General features: G+C 40.2%; 1 protein-coding gene across 1 annotated transcript in view; it reads left to right on the top strand.

Annotated features, from left to right (window-relative positions):
* Positions 1-18274, top strand: part of PCNX2 (pecanex 2) — a 167704-nt gene that overhangs the window by 1940 nt on the left and 147490 nt on the right. The window contains exons 2-5 of the mRNA XM_074896744.1: positions 4430-4635; positions 7238-7355; positions 9592-9628; positions 10538-11827. Coding sequence (XP_074752845.1) covers positions 4430-4635; positions 7238-7355; positions 9592-9628; positions 10538-11827 — 1651 coding nt within the window. The remainder of the gene's footprint in view (positions 1-4429; positions 4636-7237; positions 7356-9591; positions 9629-10537; positions 11828-18274) is intronic.

Here is an 18274-nt window from a genome sequence, read left to right as displayed (position 1 = left end):
TCCTTTGCTTAATCACACTGTTGTCAAAGTCAGAAAGTCTCTCTGAAACAGTTTGGTTTGAATGAAATGCAAAACTTATCCAGCAGTCTTTAGGTTTTTCACACTGGCTCAGCAGAGACGCGCTGACAGTAGCGTCTGGAAGCTTATAGTATCAAGTTGTTTGTCGTGTGGATCGAGGTTTTCGTTCTCTGGCTTTGTCAGCACAGCTTACTTTGGTACTAGTGGTTCCGTTATTAGCTTCCCCATCCTGAAAATGCAGATCTGTGTTTCCATCTCTTCTTTTTCTTTCTCATTTATGTTTGTAGTTGTAAATACAACTAAAAATATACATTGGATACTGTTTGGAGCATCATTGCTTTTAAAATCAACTTTCAAAATTGTAATGAGATCTCTGCTAGCTTTGCCATGTCAACTCTCGTAATAGATTAAGAATTAAAGTAGTCTTATTCCACCAAACAGTCCAGGTTCCCAGGAGTTTTTTGCATGAAAATCATGGTAATTGTTATACAAAGCTACTGGGCTGAATGCAGTGAAACACCGGTGACAACAGAGACACAATTTTAGGAATGCTTGTACCATAGCTTATTTTACAAGTCACAAGAGAATGCACATCCACATTTTGGTGAGTCATCAGAATGGCTTAGTGAGTGGTTCTTCTGCCTGTTGTTGGACAGGAAGCCCTTGAACTTACAGGGTTGTTGCTTCTTACACATTACATCTTCAAATCATGCTGTGATAGGAGAAGTACAACATGGCAGTATAAGGGTGTGGGCACATAAATTACTCAGAGGTAGGCTGTAATAAAACTTGCAGCGTGTCAGCTGCTTCCAGTCCCATTTAGCCACACTTTACCCCACGTTATCTCCCTGTACAAGTAAGGATACATATATCTCTATAAATGAGAGGTAAGCTACACCATACTTACTGTATTTATTATGTGATACGTTGCATACTTACAACTGAATGTACATCCCTGGAATTTTTTTTGCTACCTGTTTTCCCATGTCTTATACAGTGTGGTTGACATCTCATAGTTATTACTTCAGCTAAATTAACATGAAAATATTTATTTTTGGCTCCAATATTGTATCTCCCACTCATACCTCTGCAAGCCTCATGGTAGTGGCTAGCTGCATATTTATTTGGTAGTTGTCTTGTTTGTGTTTTATATTACATGAAGGCCCAGGTGCGGCACTGTCTTGCTTTAGGTGCATCAGGTGGGATACAACTGGCTTTAATCAACTTTAATCAGTCGTTCCGACTTACAAGGTGTGGTATTTTGTTCAAAGGTTACACACCTTTATATCAGGAAATATCTGTATACCTCAGTCACCTCTACCTTTGCGCTGCTCATATAATGTTAGTAGATGTGTAAAGAAAAATTTGGCCATTCCTCTAGGAGCAATCTCTGGGCAGGCAGAAGCCCCAAGCAAAGGTTGTTTCTCCATGGGCAGGTCAGCTCTGTTGTGTTTGCAGTAGTAAGGCCACATTTGGGACATACCAGCCTGCATTTTTGCCTGTGACCCCACGCTGTTCTGGTGCGGGGTATAACAACGGAAGCTACTGGAAAACAAAAAGTACATTATGGTAGAGTTTTTAATTGGGCAAGAGCAAAGAAGGTTAGAGCTACAGCTTCCACAGAAACATGTGGGATGTCATGAAGCCTGCTTTCTAATGAATTTGTATTTGTGGATGGGGTTTTTTTTAGCTTCTAATAAGATGTCAGCTCAACTGAAGCTTTCCCTGTCACTGGGGCAGCATTCAAAAGGCAGAGAGCTGTGTAGGTTCCTCTTGTTAACGCAGGAGGTGTGCTGCTGTGACCTTGTCCCAGTGGGGGACGTTCTCTCAAAGTCAGTTGAAAGTAGCCAAAGAATTAAAAAGTTATTCAGCAGAGGAGATGGAAAGAGGATAAATACACAGGCACATGGTGTGATTATAAAACCTCGTTTCTGTAGGAAACCAGGCTAATTATAACTATGGTGCATCAAAAGTGAATCTATCATCTAATTCCTCAGTGGTCTATAACTTAATTCCTCATTAGCCCAAGCAGATTTGGTAGCTTTCACCTATCTGTACCTGGGAACACCAACTGCAGTCATATGACATTTGTACCCTTATGCAAGAGGCCTGATTCAGAAAATTGAGGGCTTTCCATTCTCAGCTTCATCTTTCTCCTAATTCCTCATGTGGGCAGATAGCAAGCTGCTGACTTGTACTAAGCTTGCCCCAAGATTCAGAATATTAAGGATGAGCTGGCCTTATTATGCATAGGCAGGCTTGGGATTGTGAGCTTGCACGGCACGTACGTGGGGGAAGTGCTCTCTATCTTGGGCAGATAAGCAGGGAGACCACAGGCAGGCTCAGGGCATGTCTCTGGTAGGTACGGTCACAAGACAGGGGTGAGGACATGCAGCGCTCAGCATTTGCTAAAACTGGCCCTCTTTTCCATTTGGAAATCTAGGAGCTTCTTTTGATTCTCTCCTGTAGCTGATCTATGCATGCATAGACTGCATTACTGGAAGTCTATTTTTGTTGTGTCCTCTTGACATTATTCATATAATATTTATTAAGCTTTATGAACACCGCCTACAGAGCATTTCTTTCCTAGTGGCTTATTCTGAGCTGTTACTTAATGAGTGGTCAGCCTGTGCCTTTTAGTGTATAGTTGAAGAGGTTCCTTGGAAAGTGAACAAATTTCTCTTTTAAACAAATTATTACAGATACTTGGCTATCATTCTTTGTGAAACCAAGCATTTTTAACTTGTGTTTTGTAAATAAATTAGTCGTAAACCACACATTCTTCAACCTCATCCACCAAACCTTATACCCTGCGAGCATGGCCTTCCCAGCTGATCTTTTTTTTTTGGCCCAGATTCACTAGATAACTGAAGAATATGCCTAGATTTGGTATATACATAGTATCATGAGGTATTCTTAACAGACTAAGCCTCAACTTGTAGAAAGTAATGGCTGTCTTATTAGGGATCATTAGTATTACGTACATGCTAAATAGCTTCTCCGCTTCTGTGTAATAGATTCTTTGTATATGAATCAGAATAGTCATAAAAAAGGATTTGCTGGAGAACTTTCACATGTACATCTTGAAGGTATGAAGTCTCACTAAGCCGAAAGCAGCAGCAGAATAGCAACCCACTTGCTTGTAATAGCACAGAAATGATTCAACATATTCATTTCAACATCAAGATAAATGTGGTGACTTGTTTTAGAGATGAAGTGAGGGTGCCTTGTTCTTCCCTTCCCTTCGCCTGTGTGGTCACTGTGGTTTGTTTATGAATCCGACAAGAATTCTAATCTTTTACATCCAAATGCTCCTTGACCTGCAATAGTGATACTTAAAATGCTAGATTTAGGCCCAAAGTAAAGCCTGTTCTTAAAAATTAACTTTATTAGTGTTTTAGCAAATCCTGAGCATTGAAAATCTTTTTCCCCCCACTACAAATTGTGTGGGGGTATAGTTATGCTCTGTTTAAAAAACCAAAAACCTGAGAAGAGATTAAACTCACTTTGAGACTGCAGCTGTCTAACAGCAATATAAAAGGGTGTTCCCTGACTATAATGATAAAGGCTTTGGCCCTTCAATTATAACTGCAAGTGTCCATTGCTATGATTTGTCCTTTACTGTAAGGAAGTATTTACATATAAAGATGTTATTAGTATGTCATGTCTGTGAAGGAACTTTACAGACTGTAGTTGGAACTGTAATTAATTTTAATGACTAAAAAATATGTTGCTCGTCCCAGATCAGCAAACAGATCACACAGCTGCAAATTAACAATTATTAATTTTAGAAAAAGAATTCAAAGAGCCTGTCTCTCCCAGTGCATTTTATTCATTTGTTTTGACTAGTCCTGATCAATTATTTAAAATTCTTCAGAGATAAAGATACTTGGGAACATGTTGTGAAGTGTTAGAAAAGGGAGATCAAACTATAGCGTTTTACTGTTAAATCATAACTGAGAAGCTGGAGAAGATGACAGAATTTTTCAAAAGGTATGTCCTGTTTGTAGATAACATTTCACTTTGTGTCTGTATTTTTATAAATTTGTAATTTAGGAAAGGCTGCAGCTGCATTATCCCGGGAGTACAGTATTTTGAGAGGTTTTACAGTGTCTTTCAATTGTGAGATTTTACTGGTTTTGATAAGGAATAACTAATATCCACAGCTAATCAAAAGAAAAAGAAATCTTGTAAAATTATTTGCAATTTGAACAAATCCTTAGACCTTTTCTGTGAGCAGAACTCAGATATACCATATGAAGATACACTATTTCTTGTGGTTGCAAAGCTTTGTAGAGCTACAAATAATAGGCAAGGAGAAATAAAGAGTTTGAAAATTACCTTAAAAATTTTAGTAGCATCTTCTCAAAATAAACTGTTATGATTATGTCTTTATTATTTATTTCTCTAGGCTTTTCCGGCAAATGCAGTTACGGCTTTTGTGTACTGCAGCTTGGTGACAGTGTTCTTCACAGTAATAAAGGTGATCAGTTACCGTCTCCACCTGATGTTTGATAAAGGTGAAGTAATTCAACAGAAACTCTCAAGAGAAAATGGAAGGCAATGTAAAGATACAGAGGTTCCAAAAGGAAACATGGTTCAGCCCTCAGATCACAGGTATAGTGTTTCATTGCATATTGCTGGTGCTTTCTGTAAAATGAATGAGTTTGCACCATGGTCCTACATAGCAGAAATGCCTGTGGACTGTAGGAAAACTCCTTACAGTTGTATGAGGAATGGCACTTTTAAAAACCTGCTTAGTGCTTTTATTTTTGGTGGCTGCAGCATGCTTGTGGTGAAGCAGGCAGAGCTGCACCTGATTCAGAGGGTGGGGCAGCAGCTGGGCACCATGAAGGTAGAGAGACCTGTGTTAAAAGATGCTGGAGGACACCTGGGAGAAGTTTTCTGGGGAAGCCTTAAATGTTTGCTCTTTCCTCTTCCTACTGTGCTTACCTGTTGGGAAGAGGAGAGGAAGTGGCATGCACCCATTGGCAAAGAAAATAATGTCATGGCTTTGAAAGCCAGAGTTTATTCTTGCCTTTGTGTGCTTATAGTAACTTCTCTCTCAGATCAAGCCTAGATGTGTAAGTTGCTTTCTCCCTGTTACATTTTATTGTGACTGCCTACGAAGCTTCTGTGGTCCTGTTCACGAGGAAAGCTAGAACTGCTTCTATTTCTTGGGGGCATTTGGTAGGTATTTGCATCCTCTCTACTGCGGATCCAAGTACTATGTCTTTGCTGCAAATAAACAATCAAAGTCAATAAGGCAGCTTCCAGGCTGAGATGGTATTAAAGGTAAAAATAGTTATCAGGCTGAAGACTAGTAGTGACACTTTCCAGATTTGTGTATAGGCAGAATATTCCACTGTACACTGTTTGGAATAAATGGAGACCTCTCTTGCTGTTTTTTCAGGCTTGAGTCATACAAACAAATGAAGCTGGCAGGCAGCTTCCAGTGTTCCCAAGGGTTATGACAGGTGTGAAAAATGCTAGATAAGGTACATCCAATAGTGATGGCAGCATGGAAATGTCCAAACGAAGCTGAAACTGATTAGATTTGTTGCAATTACCAGTCAAGCTTCGACAGAGAGCTCTATATGAGAGAACTTTGGGTATTTTTTGGTGCATTTGTAGTCTGCTGCTAGCTCTATGCAAGCTAAGTAGTATCAAGATCATTTGTGTGTATCTATGCTATTGTTCTTCTCTGTCTTTACACATGCATATCTGTACTGCGTTCCTGGCAGTGATGTTGCTGGGGGCATCAAGGTATGCCTGCATCGAGACTTTCCTGAGAAATGCCTCCTACGTGTGCCACTAACCATACAAGGTTTTTATTTTAGATTGGGTCATGCCTTTCAGGCTCTATCCCTGTTTAGTTCTTGCCAGCCCACAAACCTGTTTCCTATTTACAGATGTCTGATACAGTTATTTAAGGGGCTTATCAGTTGTTCTAGGCTGGCTGAAATTTAAACAGAACCTCAGTGGTTTCCTGTTGACTGGTTAATGAAATGAATGCAAACTTTCATTATCCTGCTTTTGTTTTGGCTAGGAAGTAGAGATAGAATCACTTAAAACTCGAGTGTTAAATCGCATAATTATTCCTCTTAGGAGGTCCTAGGTGCCACAGTCCATTATTTAGTACTTGATCAGAAAATAAAGAACTTAGTATTCTGACTAGGTGGGTGATAGAAGTTTTTAATCAGGCCCCTGGTATTTAGCAGGTTAGTTGAACAAGTTTTTGAATCTGGTTAACTACAAAAAAAATTGTCAAAGGTGTCTGAGACCACCAGGTAAATAATTTTATAGCTTATATACAGCTGTAGGGTTTTACAAATAAGGGGTTTTTTTTTGGAAAACAACCACGTCACAAACAAACAAGCCTAAACTCACACTTTTTGACACTTCACTATAGTGTTGATTTTTTTTTTTAGCTGAATTTTTGTTGTGTTATAAGCAAGAGAGAGAACATCTGTTGGTTCTCATTATTACACCTTGTCCAAAAATACTTATATCTATGGAAAAGCTAGTAGAAAATACGTGGAAAAAGAGTTAGTGGATAGTTGAATGCATCCACAAAGGAAGTGATCAATGTACCTTACAACATATGAAGTTACTAATGGATATATGTTTGCCTTGGCTAAAACTAGAGAAACAACTTTATCTTGTGGTCTAATGATTATATTAATTTATGTATTGCATTTCAAATATTAGTTTGCTGGGAGGTTTGTAAATAGGCAGCTAGATAAGCAATATGTACACAAGGGTACGGTCAAAGGACATAAAAAGTAAAAATTGTGGGAGGAGTAGCATTTGACTATTATATGTCTGGTGAAAAACCCCAAACAACTTTGTGTGCCAATAAATCTCTGTGCATGTCAGGCAGGCTAAATGACATAACATACACATACGGAGTTTGAAGAGATGTCTTCAGAAGCAGAGCATTGCTATGCTAAATACAACAACAGAATCGTTTTATATTGAGGAAGTTTTATTTATTTATCTGTAGCAAGTTGTCTTGGTGAGAAAGGAGGTGCAAAAAGGGGTTAAAGTATTTTTCAGCCCTGTGCTTTTAGCATTGGAGGGGAAAAATGTGCTGTCTCTTCATTGTGCTGTGTTGCTTTTTCCTATTCTGTTGTTATTTCTCAGCTTCTTCCTGAAGCTCACTGTGGTCCTCTGTAGTAAGAAGCATTGCTTTATTTTTAATTTGCTTCCTTTTCAGTGATAACACCAGGGATAATGGTGTCATTGGTGAGAGCAATCAGAATGACTCTACCCAAACAATTCATGACAGTTCAAGAGTACAGGATCTGCACTTGCAGAACTCACCTGGAGCAGTGGTTAGTATGCAGTTTTCTGTCACAGTGTCTTCACTTTGTGTAGTCCACAGCTTACCACACAGAGTTTTATATTGCCAGGTACTGATCACTTGAAGCATAGGTCTGCCCTGAGGAAGAAGGATCGTTCCATCACTGCTGTCAGTCAGCCATGTCCTGAAGGTTTGGGTTTGCAAAGCTGGAACTGCACTTCTTAGCAGGGGTCTGTCTGCTCTAGATATACCAAATGGCCTTTAAAAATCTTGCCAAGAGCAACTAGTTTTCATGCCTTCTTTGAGAGAAGGCAGAGGCTAATGCAATCAGAGCAGCCTCTTGTTGCCTCAGAAAGGATCTGCTCCCGAAGCATTAATAATTTGGTTTTGTGTAACTAGACATGCTTAGAAAATGAACCCAATGCATCTCTGGAGTATTTAAAGCATAAAACCCCTTATTTGAATCTAGGAGATGGCTACATGAGGTTAAAAATACATGTATGTGCATTCCATGACATTGGCCATGCTTTCTAAATCAATAGTGTATAAGGTGATGAAGGGGATGTGTGTAGATGTTATTAAAGGGAAAAAATAGGAAACATCCACGAGAAAGTTCAGGAGTTAAGTATTCAAAAAATTAAGAAACATAATAACACTGTATAATCTTAAACTACTCCCGTGTATACTGTGATAAAATCTTTAATTATGTGATCCCATGCTATTTTTTTCTACAGGACTGCTGCCTCAGTCAGTACAGAGGATGGTTAGTGATCTCTGAATAAGTAGCTATTTGATACTGTGTTCTGTCTTCATATCCTCCACCCCCACCCTGTGTCCCTATTTACTGCAAACTATTCAAATCCTGGTCTGAATCAGAACTATTTCCTCATCTCCTGGAGTGTTTTTACCTTTTTTGTAGCATCTGTATGATTCACAAACATTAGCAGTTTTCTTTTATGAGATAAAATATTTTTCACCTTGTTTCTGTCCTAGTCCCCAGCATTCTCGTATTTGTCCATTCTGCAAACCTGTTTCTTCTTGGGATCTTGTCCAAGCCTCCCACTTCCAAACGTGGAGGTTGGGTCTTGTCAGACCCAGTCTCCTGTTCTTTCTGCCAGGATACCATAATGAAACTTTGAGATAATTATTATTTCCTCTTGGTTTTGGTGCCTGTCAGCCAGAAGACAGCCACATTAGGAAAAAAAAAAAAAAGTTATTGGATAAAATTAGTTATGGACTTAGGCTGTTGAATTTAGACTCCCGAAATATTCCTCTAGTGTATTCTGTTTTAGTTTTGAGCTCACCAGGGAGTTCCACAGACCTGCTGATGAGAATCCAGCAGAAGGCATCAAGGTGATTGAGAAATGTACATGATATATGAGGACAGGGAGATGGGAGTTTTAGCCTTAGAAAGACTTTAAGACTAGAAGAAGAGCTTACTGCTGTCTTCAGCTTCTTAATGGTAAGATACAGAGAAGACCGAGCAAGCACTCCCTTCTCAGAGGTGCCCAGTGACAGGATAAGAGACTGTGGCTGCAAGTTGCAGCCATGGAAAGCTACAATTAGATCAATTAGATTTTAAGTTTTCTGTGTGTGGTTGTGGTTTGTTTTGTTTTTTTCCCCTACCAAGAGCGTGGTCAAATACTGGAAGAGGTTGTCCAGAGAGGCTGTGAAATCTCCCATCTTTGGAGATATTCAGAGCTCTGCTGGAGATAGCCCTGAGCAACCTGCTCTAACTGTACCTGCTTTGAGTGTGTGTGAATGGTGGAGGGGATTTGGATTACATGACCTCCAAAGCTTCCTTGCAATCTGAGTGATTTTGTGATAATTTAATGGCTCTGTCCTCTAGTTTTCTAATGAAAAATTGTCACCAAGTGCTGGACACCAAACTTTTTGGTTTAGTGCTTTGGAAACACGTAGCTGGAAAAGTAGAAGATAAACACATTCTATTCTTTAATGATTAAAAAAAAAAAATCTGGATTAGGCATTGCAAAATGTTTTTTAAAAAAATCTTAGATTTTTTTTGTCCCCTCCCCAAGCATCCCACACAATTGCAGTGATGCAATTTAGAGCATGACTGTTCTATAACCATCTCCCTCACCCACCCCTTGCATTTTGTGCAAGGCACGTGACCAGGTTTCAGTGATGTTAAACAATTTGCCAATGCTGTAATTAACCTTTGATTAGATAGCTTTTGCATTGATATTTTTTCCAACAGAATTTAATAAATGCCTGCACTAATTTTGTGTGTTTCTTTTTATTTTTAGGAGCTGTCAACACGGGAAACTATTGAAGATCTCAGAGGTATCTTAAAGGCTTTATAAATTCCTTTAAACCTTTTGTTTAATCATTGCTTGCCCACTCTCCCCCCTCCCCCCAAAAAAAACAACACCAAACAACCAAAACCTGACACAGAGGACCCCATGGCAGGTTCTGTTGCGCCTCATGTTAGGAGCTCTACAGAACAAAATCTTAAGGGAATTCTAACTGACTAAGCTTTCTCAGGTGTCAGCCAAGCTGTTTGGGATACAGCCTTTTGGTGAACATGCAAGTAGCTCTCCCCATTCTGATGCAGGGAGATGAAAGAGCCTTCCTCCGACATTCTTGGGAAGCTCTGTGCCTCTGCGCCTCTGTAAAGCCTTACACCAGGTGCTCAGATCCCATCCTAAAGCCCTTAAACATCATCTGACTGTGGACTCCTGTTGCAATTGCTGACCTTTAGCTCTGTAGTGTATACTCCAGCACACTATGCTTTGCCTACACCTCCAGTGCTTGAGATGTCACTATATATTTTAGTTTATCTCCTTTTTGTTAAGGTTCATCACCATATCCTAAGGGACCATTTAGGAATTTCACAAAGTGATGGAACAAACTTCTTTTGTATTTGCTGCTTCTTTCTTTCATCTCTCCCTAAGTGGGGATAATTCTGTAAACCAGTTTTGATATTAGCTGTTTCTCAAGCTATTTTGATGATTTAAATTAAATAGACATGCTGCTACACCTGTCCTGACCTGGAAGGACTTCTGCTTGCTTTGATAGTATTGCACATGTGGCTAACAGGAAGGATCTTTGCTTAGGAACTGTTCTAATCAGCTACATCATCTGTGCTTCCTTTGCTCTGCTCTGGATCATATTTTGCTAGCTAAAGATTATACTTTAATAATGCACAGTATTCACATTTGTGAGATCTAACTCCCATATGTTTTTTATTAGGTGTTATGGTATTAGAAGACCAGGCTGCACCACCAGTTTCATCTACCTCATCCTGTATGAAAGCAGATAAATTACCTGTTTCTACAACCTCCGCTTCAGGTGCCACCACATCAGCAATAGGGACAAAACCAGCTGCTATGGAAACACTTCATAGTAATGGAATAGATGAAAAAGAATGGAACAGACAGTCATATGTACAACGTGGATCCCAAGATATTCTTTTGGACAGAGATGTAGCTAAAAACTTCTCCAATGTTTCTTCATCACAAGGTGATATTTTAAGGACTGGAGTTTCTTCAGAGCCATGGGACAGTGAAAATTCAGTTACTTCAGACCATCTGAGTAATCCTAAAAGCTACAAAAGAGAGAAACTGCCAGATGGATCACCACCGGCAGGCTTTACCAGTAACTGCCCAAAGTGCAATGCCATTGCAACCAAAGATCCTGAGCATGCGGAAGGTTCTTGCAATGCTGGTAATACCCATGAGGACCTTGATTGCTTGGACAGTGAGACTGCTGTTGCAGTTGTGGACAACTATCTTCCTGGAGACCAGCTATGTGAGCCTATTAAAATAGTCATCACAATGAGTACTACACCAAACACCACCCTCAGTGACTTGGCGGACTCTGTCCACCTAAAGGCTCTGGGAACTGAGAGAATGAACTCAGCCCTTGACTCTGGTATAGTTACAGCAGGTTGGCCAAGTCAGCAAACTAATGAACAGCTCAGAATTCCAGTTATCACTTTTGACCTATCTGATGACAGTAAAGGTAAGGCTTGCCCAGAAGTTAGTGAAAGCGAAAGAACTCCAGAAATTGTAAAGGCAGAGCTGTCATCCAACCAGTGCTCTGGTTACGAATCGGGTGATGCAGCAAAGGAACACAGCAACCCAGCAAATACTCCCTTAGAAACTAACACTTGTTCAGATCCAAACAGGGACAATGCTTCTGAAAATGTCCAGACTGTGGATTTAACTTCTAAGGAGGACCTGCAGAACCTAGACCCGCAGTCTTGTAGAACTGCTCATGAAAAGAGGCACATGCGAGTGCTGAGTGTAGACAGTGGGACAGATGTGCTTTTAAGTAAGAATTTCATGGAGGTATCTGACAAAGAAAAGACCTTACCAACGTCTAAATCGGACCTAGAAGCTAAAGAAGGGCAGGTGCCCAATGAATCTAACTTTCTAGAATTTGTCTCCCTCCTGGAATCCATTAATACTTCCAAGATGAAGGCATCTAATCAATCCACCGTCAAAATGGAGACAACAAAGGAAAATGGGCTTGTTGGAGGTATGATACATGGTTTAGGTCTCTTTGGAATAAAGAAGGTGTGACTAGTTACATTATTTATAGCAGCTTAGCCTGAAATCTGCAGTAGGGCAAATAGCCAGAGGAGAACTGGGTTTGCTAATGGGGCCAGAGAAGGGCTCGGTTTGGTGGGACAAGGTGATTTATTGTGATAGTGTCAGCTGCAGTTCTTTGAATATTTTCTTAAAGATTTTCCTTTGGAAAACCTGATATTAACCTTAGTAGGTGTCCAGAAGGTATCTAGTATTCTGTACTAGGAGCATGCACGTGGCAGGCCTGGGTTGTTGGAATACCAAAAATATCTTACAAAAATGTGTACAGCTATAGCATTACACCAGCCCTTTCCCATCTTATCAGGTGCATATTAAAGAGTTGTCTGTATGTGCCTGTAAGTATGTAGAAAGCTGGAATTGTCACTGGTGATAGTTCAACTTTTAACTAACACATGTGCGTGCACACATATTCCTAAACTTCCTGCACAGTTGTAGGTTAGTTTATAATAAAAAGAAAGAAAAAACCCCATGTATTCTCAATAGGTAAGAGTTTTTATGCTTAGGTACTTAAAACTAAAATATTTGGCTTTTAAAGAGGAAATTTTGGTGGTTGTTTTCAATGAAAGCCCCCTGTATTTTAAGAAAAAATTGTATGTTTCCATTTAATCAGAAGGGCTTTTATTTAAAACAAAAATCCCTCAATCAGCCGATTTTAAAGCCTATATGCAATCCAATTTATAGCTCTTACTCAGAAACAATCTGGTTTTAATCATCATTCTCACTGATGTCACCTAACTCTGACCCTTTTCTGTTAGGAAAGAATATTGTTTGTAATGTCTTTAGCAGTTCTCTAGGGCAAAACTAGGACTGTTCCATGAGAATGTGAGGTCTGGTGCAATGAAGGCAGGTGCAATCTCAGGGTACTTGCCAAGTGATCAGTGCAATCGGTTTAGAAGATCTGGGCCAAAGTGAAATAAGACAACCATATCTTCCCCTTCTCCAAAATGGCTTAGCTTAGATCCTGTAATAAACTGTTCTAAGACAGCCTAAGAGGATACAATCTTGATACCTATTTTGCATGGAAGATAGGACACTTAATGACGCTAAGCAGAACAGTTTGGCACTTGTGTTTTACAATGGTATCCCTGTCCACACACAGGTGTTAGGGAGTCTCTTCTCCCCCAGATTGTTCGCGCAAGAGCTTTCCATTACATGAAAAATGTACAGCTGATTTCAAAGTGTGTCAGCTTTTCTAAAAACAAATGTGAAATTTGTACTTTTACCTTGTTAAAAAAAGTTATGTAGGTTTACTTTCTCAGGGTGTTGGTTTTGTGTAGATTCTGTTTAACTCTCACTCTGCCTTTTCTAAGTCTTTCCTCTTATCTGTCCTGTCCAATGCATTAGACCCTCATCTCATTTGATCTGTCACTTGTGTCCGTTTTTGATTCCACTTTGTTGTTTCTTGTTCTGTGCCTTCCCTTTCCTGTGTATCCCTCCTCAGTTTAACCACTCCCCTCCTGTGCTGCAACCACCGTATTTGCCTTCCTCTTCATATTGCTTCTCTCTCATCTTTGCCTCTGTTCGTCCTAGGAATCCACGCTGCTTTTCTAGGATTTTCCACTCTCTTGAGCTCGCCTAACATTCACTTCTCTTGTACTTATCCTCAATTTTTGCTCCTTGTAGGCCTGGTGCCTCTCTTCTGGTCTATCTTACCCATCTCTCCTGCCTTCTCAGACTGATTGTTCTGCAGAGCAATTTCTGTCCTGCTCTATCAAGTTTATCAGCCTGGCTGGCTGGCTTGTGGTTTGTGCTCTGTGGTTGCCAAAGATGTGTGCTGAGCAAGCCCTTCTTTTCACCGGAGCCTGCTCAGCTGATCCCCTGCTGAGCCCAGGGAGCCTGGCCAGGTCCCTGAGGTACAGGGGGTCGAGTGCAGGGTCACCTTCATGTGCAACTGCACATAACAATGCAAGGGTGACTTTGCAATTTTTGCTACTCCTCAACCATGAAAAGGAGTATTTACATCATAATGTGACTTTGTGTGATGTGATTTAGCTGGAAAAGAGAAATGATAAAAATTTCAGAGTGTGCAGCTAATCTGGAAAGGTACCCTCAGATAACATGAATAGGGAAGATTGCTGCATAAAAGAAAGTAATGGGTGATCAGAATAAATCAGACTCAGATGCCACAGTGACCAAAAAAAACCCCCAAACCCCAAAACTTCATTAATGTGTGTGTAATTGTGCTTTAGATCTGGCAAACGAGATTCTTCTCTTGGAGTCCAAGATCCTGAGGCAACGGAAGATTTCTGCTCTTCCCTCAAACCAAGCTGTCATTTAAAGTGACCTGAACTGAATTTTCTACTTTCCTATTTTCTTAAGTCCATATGTTTGTGAGACAGTGAAGTTGAGCTGTATGCATGTAAAATTAAGTGGCCCTACTCGTTGCCAGCATGGGCCCAGCATCACCCTGGGAAAGGAGTAGGGATGGTGGCTGTGGCTGCTGTCACTGCGAGGCGTCTCCTGCTCCTCAGACTGGCGCTATGGGAAAAAGGAGATTCAATCTGAACTCTTTAAGCTGGGGAGAAGTAGTTCAAAGACATTTATTTTTAAGAGCAAATAGGCTTTGTTTTCTAGCCTAGTCAGAAAGTGCTGTTTGCGAAAATAAATTACTGTCATTACTGGCAGCTTCCCCACAGTAAAACTGGATTTTAGGAATGAGAAAGCCTCTAATTTGTTTACAGCCTTGCAATTACAAATATGCTTTAACAAAATAGCATCTTAGAACAGATCTGAATAAACATTATTCCCACATTAAAGTGGTTGTTCCAAAAAATAACAAGTGTGTGTGTGTGTGTGGAATACAGAGCAAGTCAAGCTATGTACTAGTTGTTTTGAGGGAGGAGGTTGGTTGTATTTGTTTTTTGTTCTTTTAACCTTGCAAACCGCCTAACTGGCAAAAGCTAATAATAGATGCCTGGTCCAAATGAGCATGAAATGCACCCCACAAAGGTGTTTATTAGGCAGTGTGAGAAACTTGGCAAATTCCTGGAAAGCTAAATATTCAGAGCTGTGTGTAAGAAAGCTGACATTTTGCCTAACTTGAAGAAGATGGGGAAATGTGCTCATCAGAACAGTCTTGCAAGTGTGTGAATGTCATGGGTGGGTCTTTGTTATGGGTGCTACCTCAGCGAGCTTGAGTTCTGTGGAAACAGAAGAGATACTGCCCTGACCACATAAGCCTTTCCCAGTAGACAGCTCACTAAAATGCAGTACAATAAAATTAAAGCCTTGCTTTACGCTACCAGATTTAATGTGTCAAAATACAGGACATAAAAAAAGCTGTCCAAGAGCTGTTCTGTTGCCACCATACCTCTTCTAGATTGTGAGAACGTGCTACTGACACTGTTGCTAAAAATGACTTTTGGGACAGCATCCTTTCAGTTTTGAATCAAACTTGTACCACCCATGTAATGAAAGCCTGTTGAAGGGCAACTGCAAATTTTCTTCAGCCTTTGAGAAGCATAAGGCAAGCTGGGTTTATTGGCTGCTTTGGTTCCCTCTGACATGTCTGGCGCTGAGTAAGAGCAGCTATCCATCAGACTTACACAGGGCAAAAACTCATGTATGTCCCCTCTGGCACAGCTATCTTGTAATCTAGGACAGGCAATGTTATCACCCAGGGAGCAAAGCCTACCGTGAGGGTGGTGGGATGGACGCAGGAGAACCTAAACCAGGACTGTGTGGCCTGAATTTAGATGTTTTGCAGGCTCTTTTTTAGAAAAGGTACTCATCATTCTGGGCAGTGCGCAAACCACAACCTCGAGTGAGTTCTTTTGGATCCCAAGCAATAATCCTTCTCCTATAAAAAACCTGAAACGTACTCCTGTGGATATTTTTAGACTCTTCATTTTTTTTTCCCCTCAATGTGAGAAAGAGGGCTATTGCCTGCCGTATAATCACGGGGAAGAGGGATCTTGTGCACTGAGTCACCAACCCAAATGACAGCCGTGGTGGGAGGTGACAGCAGGGGAGTTTGTCAGCAGGCAGGTAGCACCTAGGACCCAAAGCCCTGCCGGGTGCTAGCTCTTCTCGTGGAGCAGTGGTGTGCTATGCCTGTCTGTCATGCCAGAGAGGGACCATGTGGCATATGATGCCCCTCCTTGGATGGAGAGGAAATGGGGTGCAGAACTTCTCTAGATCTGATACTTGATGTGTAAGGCTTGACAGGTTGAGATTTTAAGATTTCAGTCTTTAAATCAAAGAGGTAATAGTATGTTTGATGGCAAGGCTGACAGCAATAAAGAAACTATGAAGTTATTTCAGAGGTCTGTATTGATATAATTGTTAGATATAATGATTAGGTTACTTAACCTGAAACCTCAAAAACCTTGACTTTATTTCCAGCTCTGCTGCTGTCCTAGGAGATTGCTTTGAGCAAGTCACTTGCTTACTTCCTGTCCTGTAACAGGTACAGTGAGTATCGCTAGTTTATTCTATCACTTCAGGATTAATGTGGTAGTCCTGATGAATGGATAATACCACGTGCTGCTTCATTGCCCGTGTTGCACTGTTATAGCAACTCTTGGACTGTGTCAGGTTCCCTGGGCACTCCTGTTGTTTGGTGGGTGACCAACTTTAATGTCAGATTTTTCTTTTAATGTATTTGTGGTATAACAGGCAAATTTGGGTTGAGAATAAAGTCCATAAGCTAGATGTTTCTGCTAAAGCAGTCAGTGAAGAAAGGGTTGAGTGTCCTTAGGATATATTCTCCAGAGATATGAATGGGACAGTTCACAATTCCTAGAGCTCTTGTTTTGTGCTAGTACTAAGAAGAGTATACAGCTATTTCAAATCAATTATCTCTGCGGCTGAAAGGCAACAAATATATTTTTAAGTGAAACTTTCTGTTTTGGAGCGTAGTGTTGTGGAAGGAAGTAGATTCTGTAGCAGAGTAATTAATGAACAGAAGAGACTCAGGCTTAATTAGCTTAATTCTGCGTGACCAGATTTCAAACCAGATGGCACTTGAAATTATGACAACAGTGGCATTTTAATTTATAGGAGTCAGTTGTGGAGATTGAGATAGGGATATGCAAGTAAAAGATTAAATATGCCTGGGATACTCTGGAGAGAGGGCACAAAATAGTAAAAAGATTTTGAAGAAAAGTTAGAGCAATAAAATTGCATTCTAATTACCTACTAGTAAGGCAACCTTAAAGTGGAGATACACCGACAATTGGATATTGCAGTTACTGTACGTATAAAAGCTGCTTCATTTCAGCTAAAATTCTTTTCAGCCTCCTCCCAGTGTGGATCGAAGGTTTGTCTATAAAGATGATTTAGGATACGTAAAATCTGTTCCACGAATGAAAAAGTTACATGGCGAAGGAAGTTTTGTTAGTGTAACTGCATTTAAATTAGGAGCTCATTTGTCAGTATTGGGATGTTATATTTTTAAGTAATGGTGCTATGCTGTTACAACTCTTCAGTGCAGTTAAAAATGTTTACAGGAAGCATCTTATACCCATATGGGACACATAAGAAATGTTTATTATGATAAGGATTTTACCAGGATAACTAAAGGATGGATCTTGTACTCAACCAAAATACAAAAATGGTTTACAGTCCAAAACTTGGTTGTTTGTGAGGGACTCTTCTGAATCATCTTTCCCCAGGCCTGACTTAGCCATGAATCCTGACAGTTAACACCTCACATATGAGTCATGTGGCGCATAATTTCCAGATAAATTATGAAGTTACTTGCAGAGCCTGGGTCTGAGCTTGGGGCATCTGCAAGCCCAGCTGTGTGTACGGCAGAGACGTGGGGTGGTAGCTTGGGGTAAATGGCTCTGGTAGGAGGCCACAGGGAAGGTGCAGGTACCACTGCTGTGTTGTGCTTTTTACTCTTCTCTTGCTCTTGGAGGGTGTTTTTCCTGGTAACCTGAGCTTTGCCAGCACAATTTTCATGCAAGGAGTGTTTGGTGATGTAGAGCTGATTACGTACCCTGGCAGAATGCTCTAGTCTAGACACCTCTATCTCTGTTTAAACACTGAAGGTGTAAGTCACTGAGAAAAAAATGAGTAATAATCAAAAAGACCAGTCACAAAACCATCATGGCACACATTTCCAGTGTTGGAAGTACTCGTCACCGTGATGTCTCATTGGCATATAAAGCCTGTAAGAAGCAGTATGTTTATGGTTTTATTATTCTGACTCTACCACTGCAGGGAAAAGAAGTCTGCAAGACTTGTGGTTTGGAATGGAAAAGAGAGAGGCATTTTTAAAAACCACTAGATAATCAAATTAAAAAAATCTTTTTAATTGTTCCAACCCTAGAGCTAGTTTTGGGCAATAGGGGCCAATTAGATTATTAAAACCACAGTTTCTGATCTCTATCAATTATTCTTACAGCTTGAACAGCCCAAGCCTTTAGGA

Source organism: Athene noctua, chromosome 1, assembly GCF_965140245.1.
Source record: "Athene noctua chromosome 1, bAthNoc1.hap1.1, whole genome shotgun sequence".
NCBI classification, from domain to species: domain Eukaryota; kingdom Metazoa; phylum Chordata; class Aves; order Strigiformes; family Strigidae; genus Athene; species Athene noctua.
This window is presented reverse-complemented; position numbering and strand designations above follow the sequence as displayed.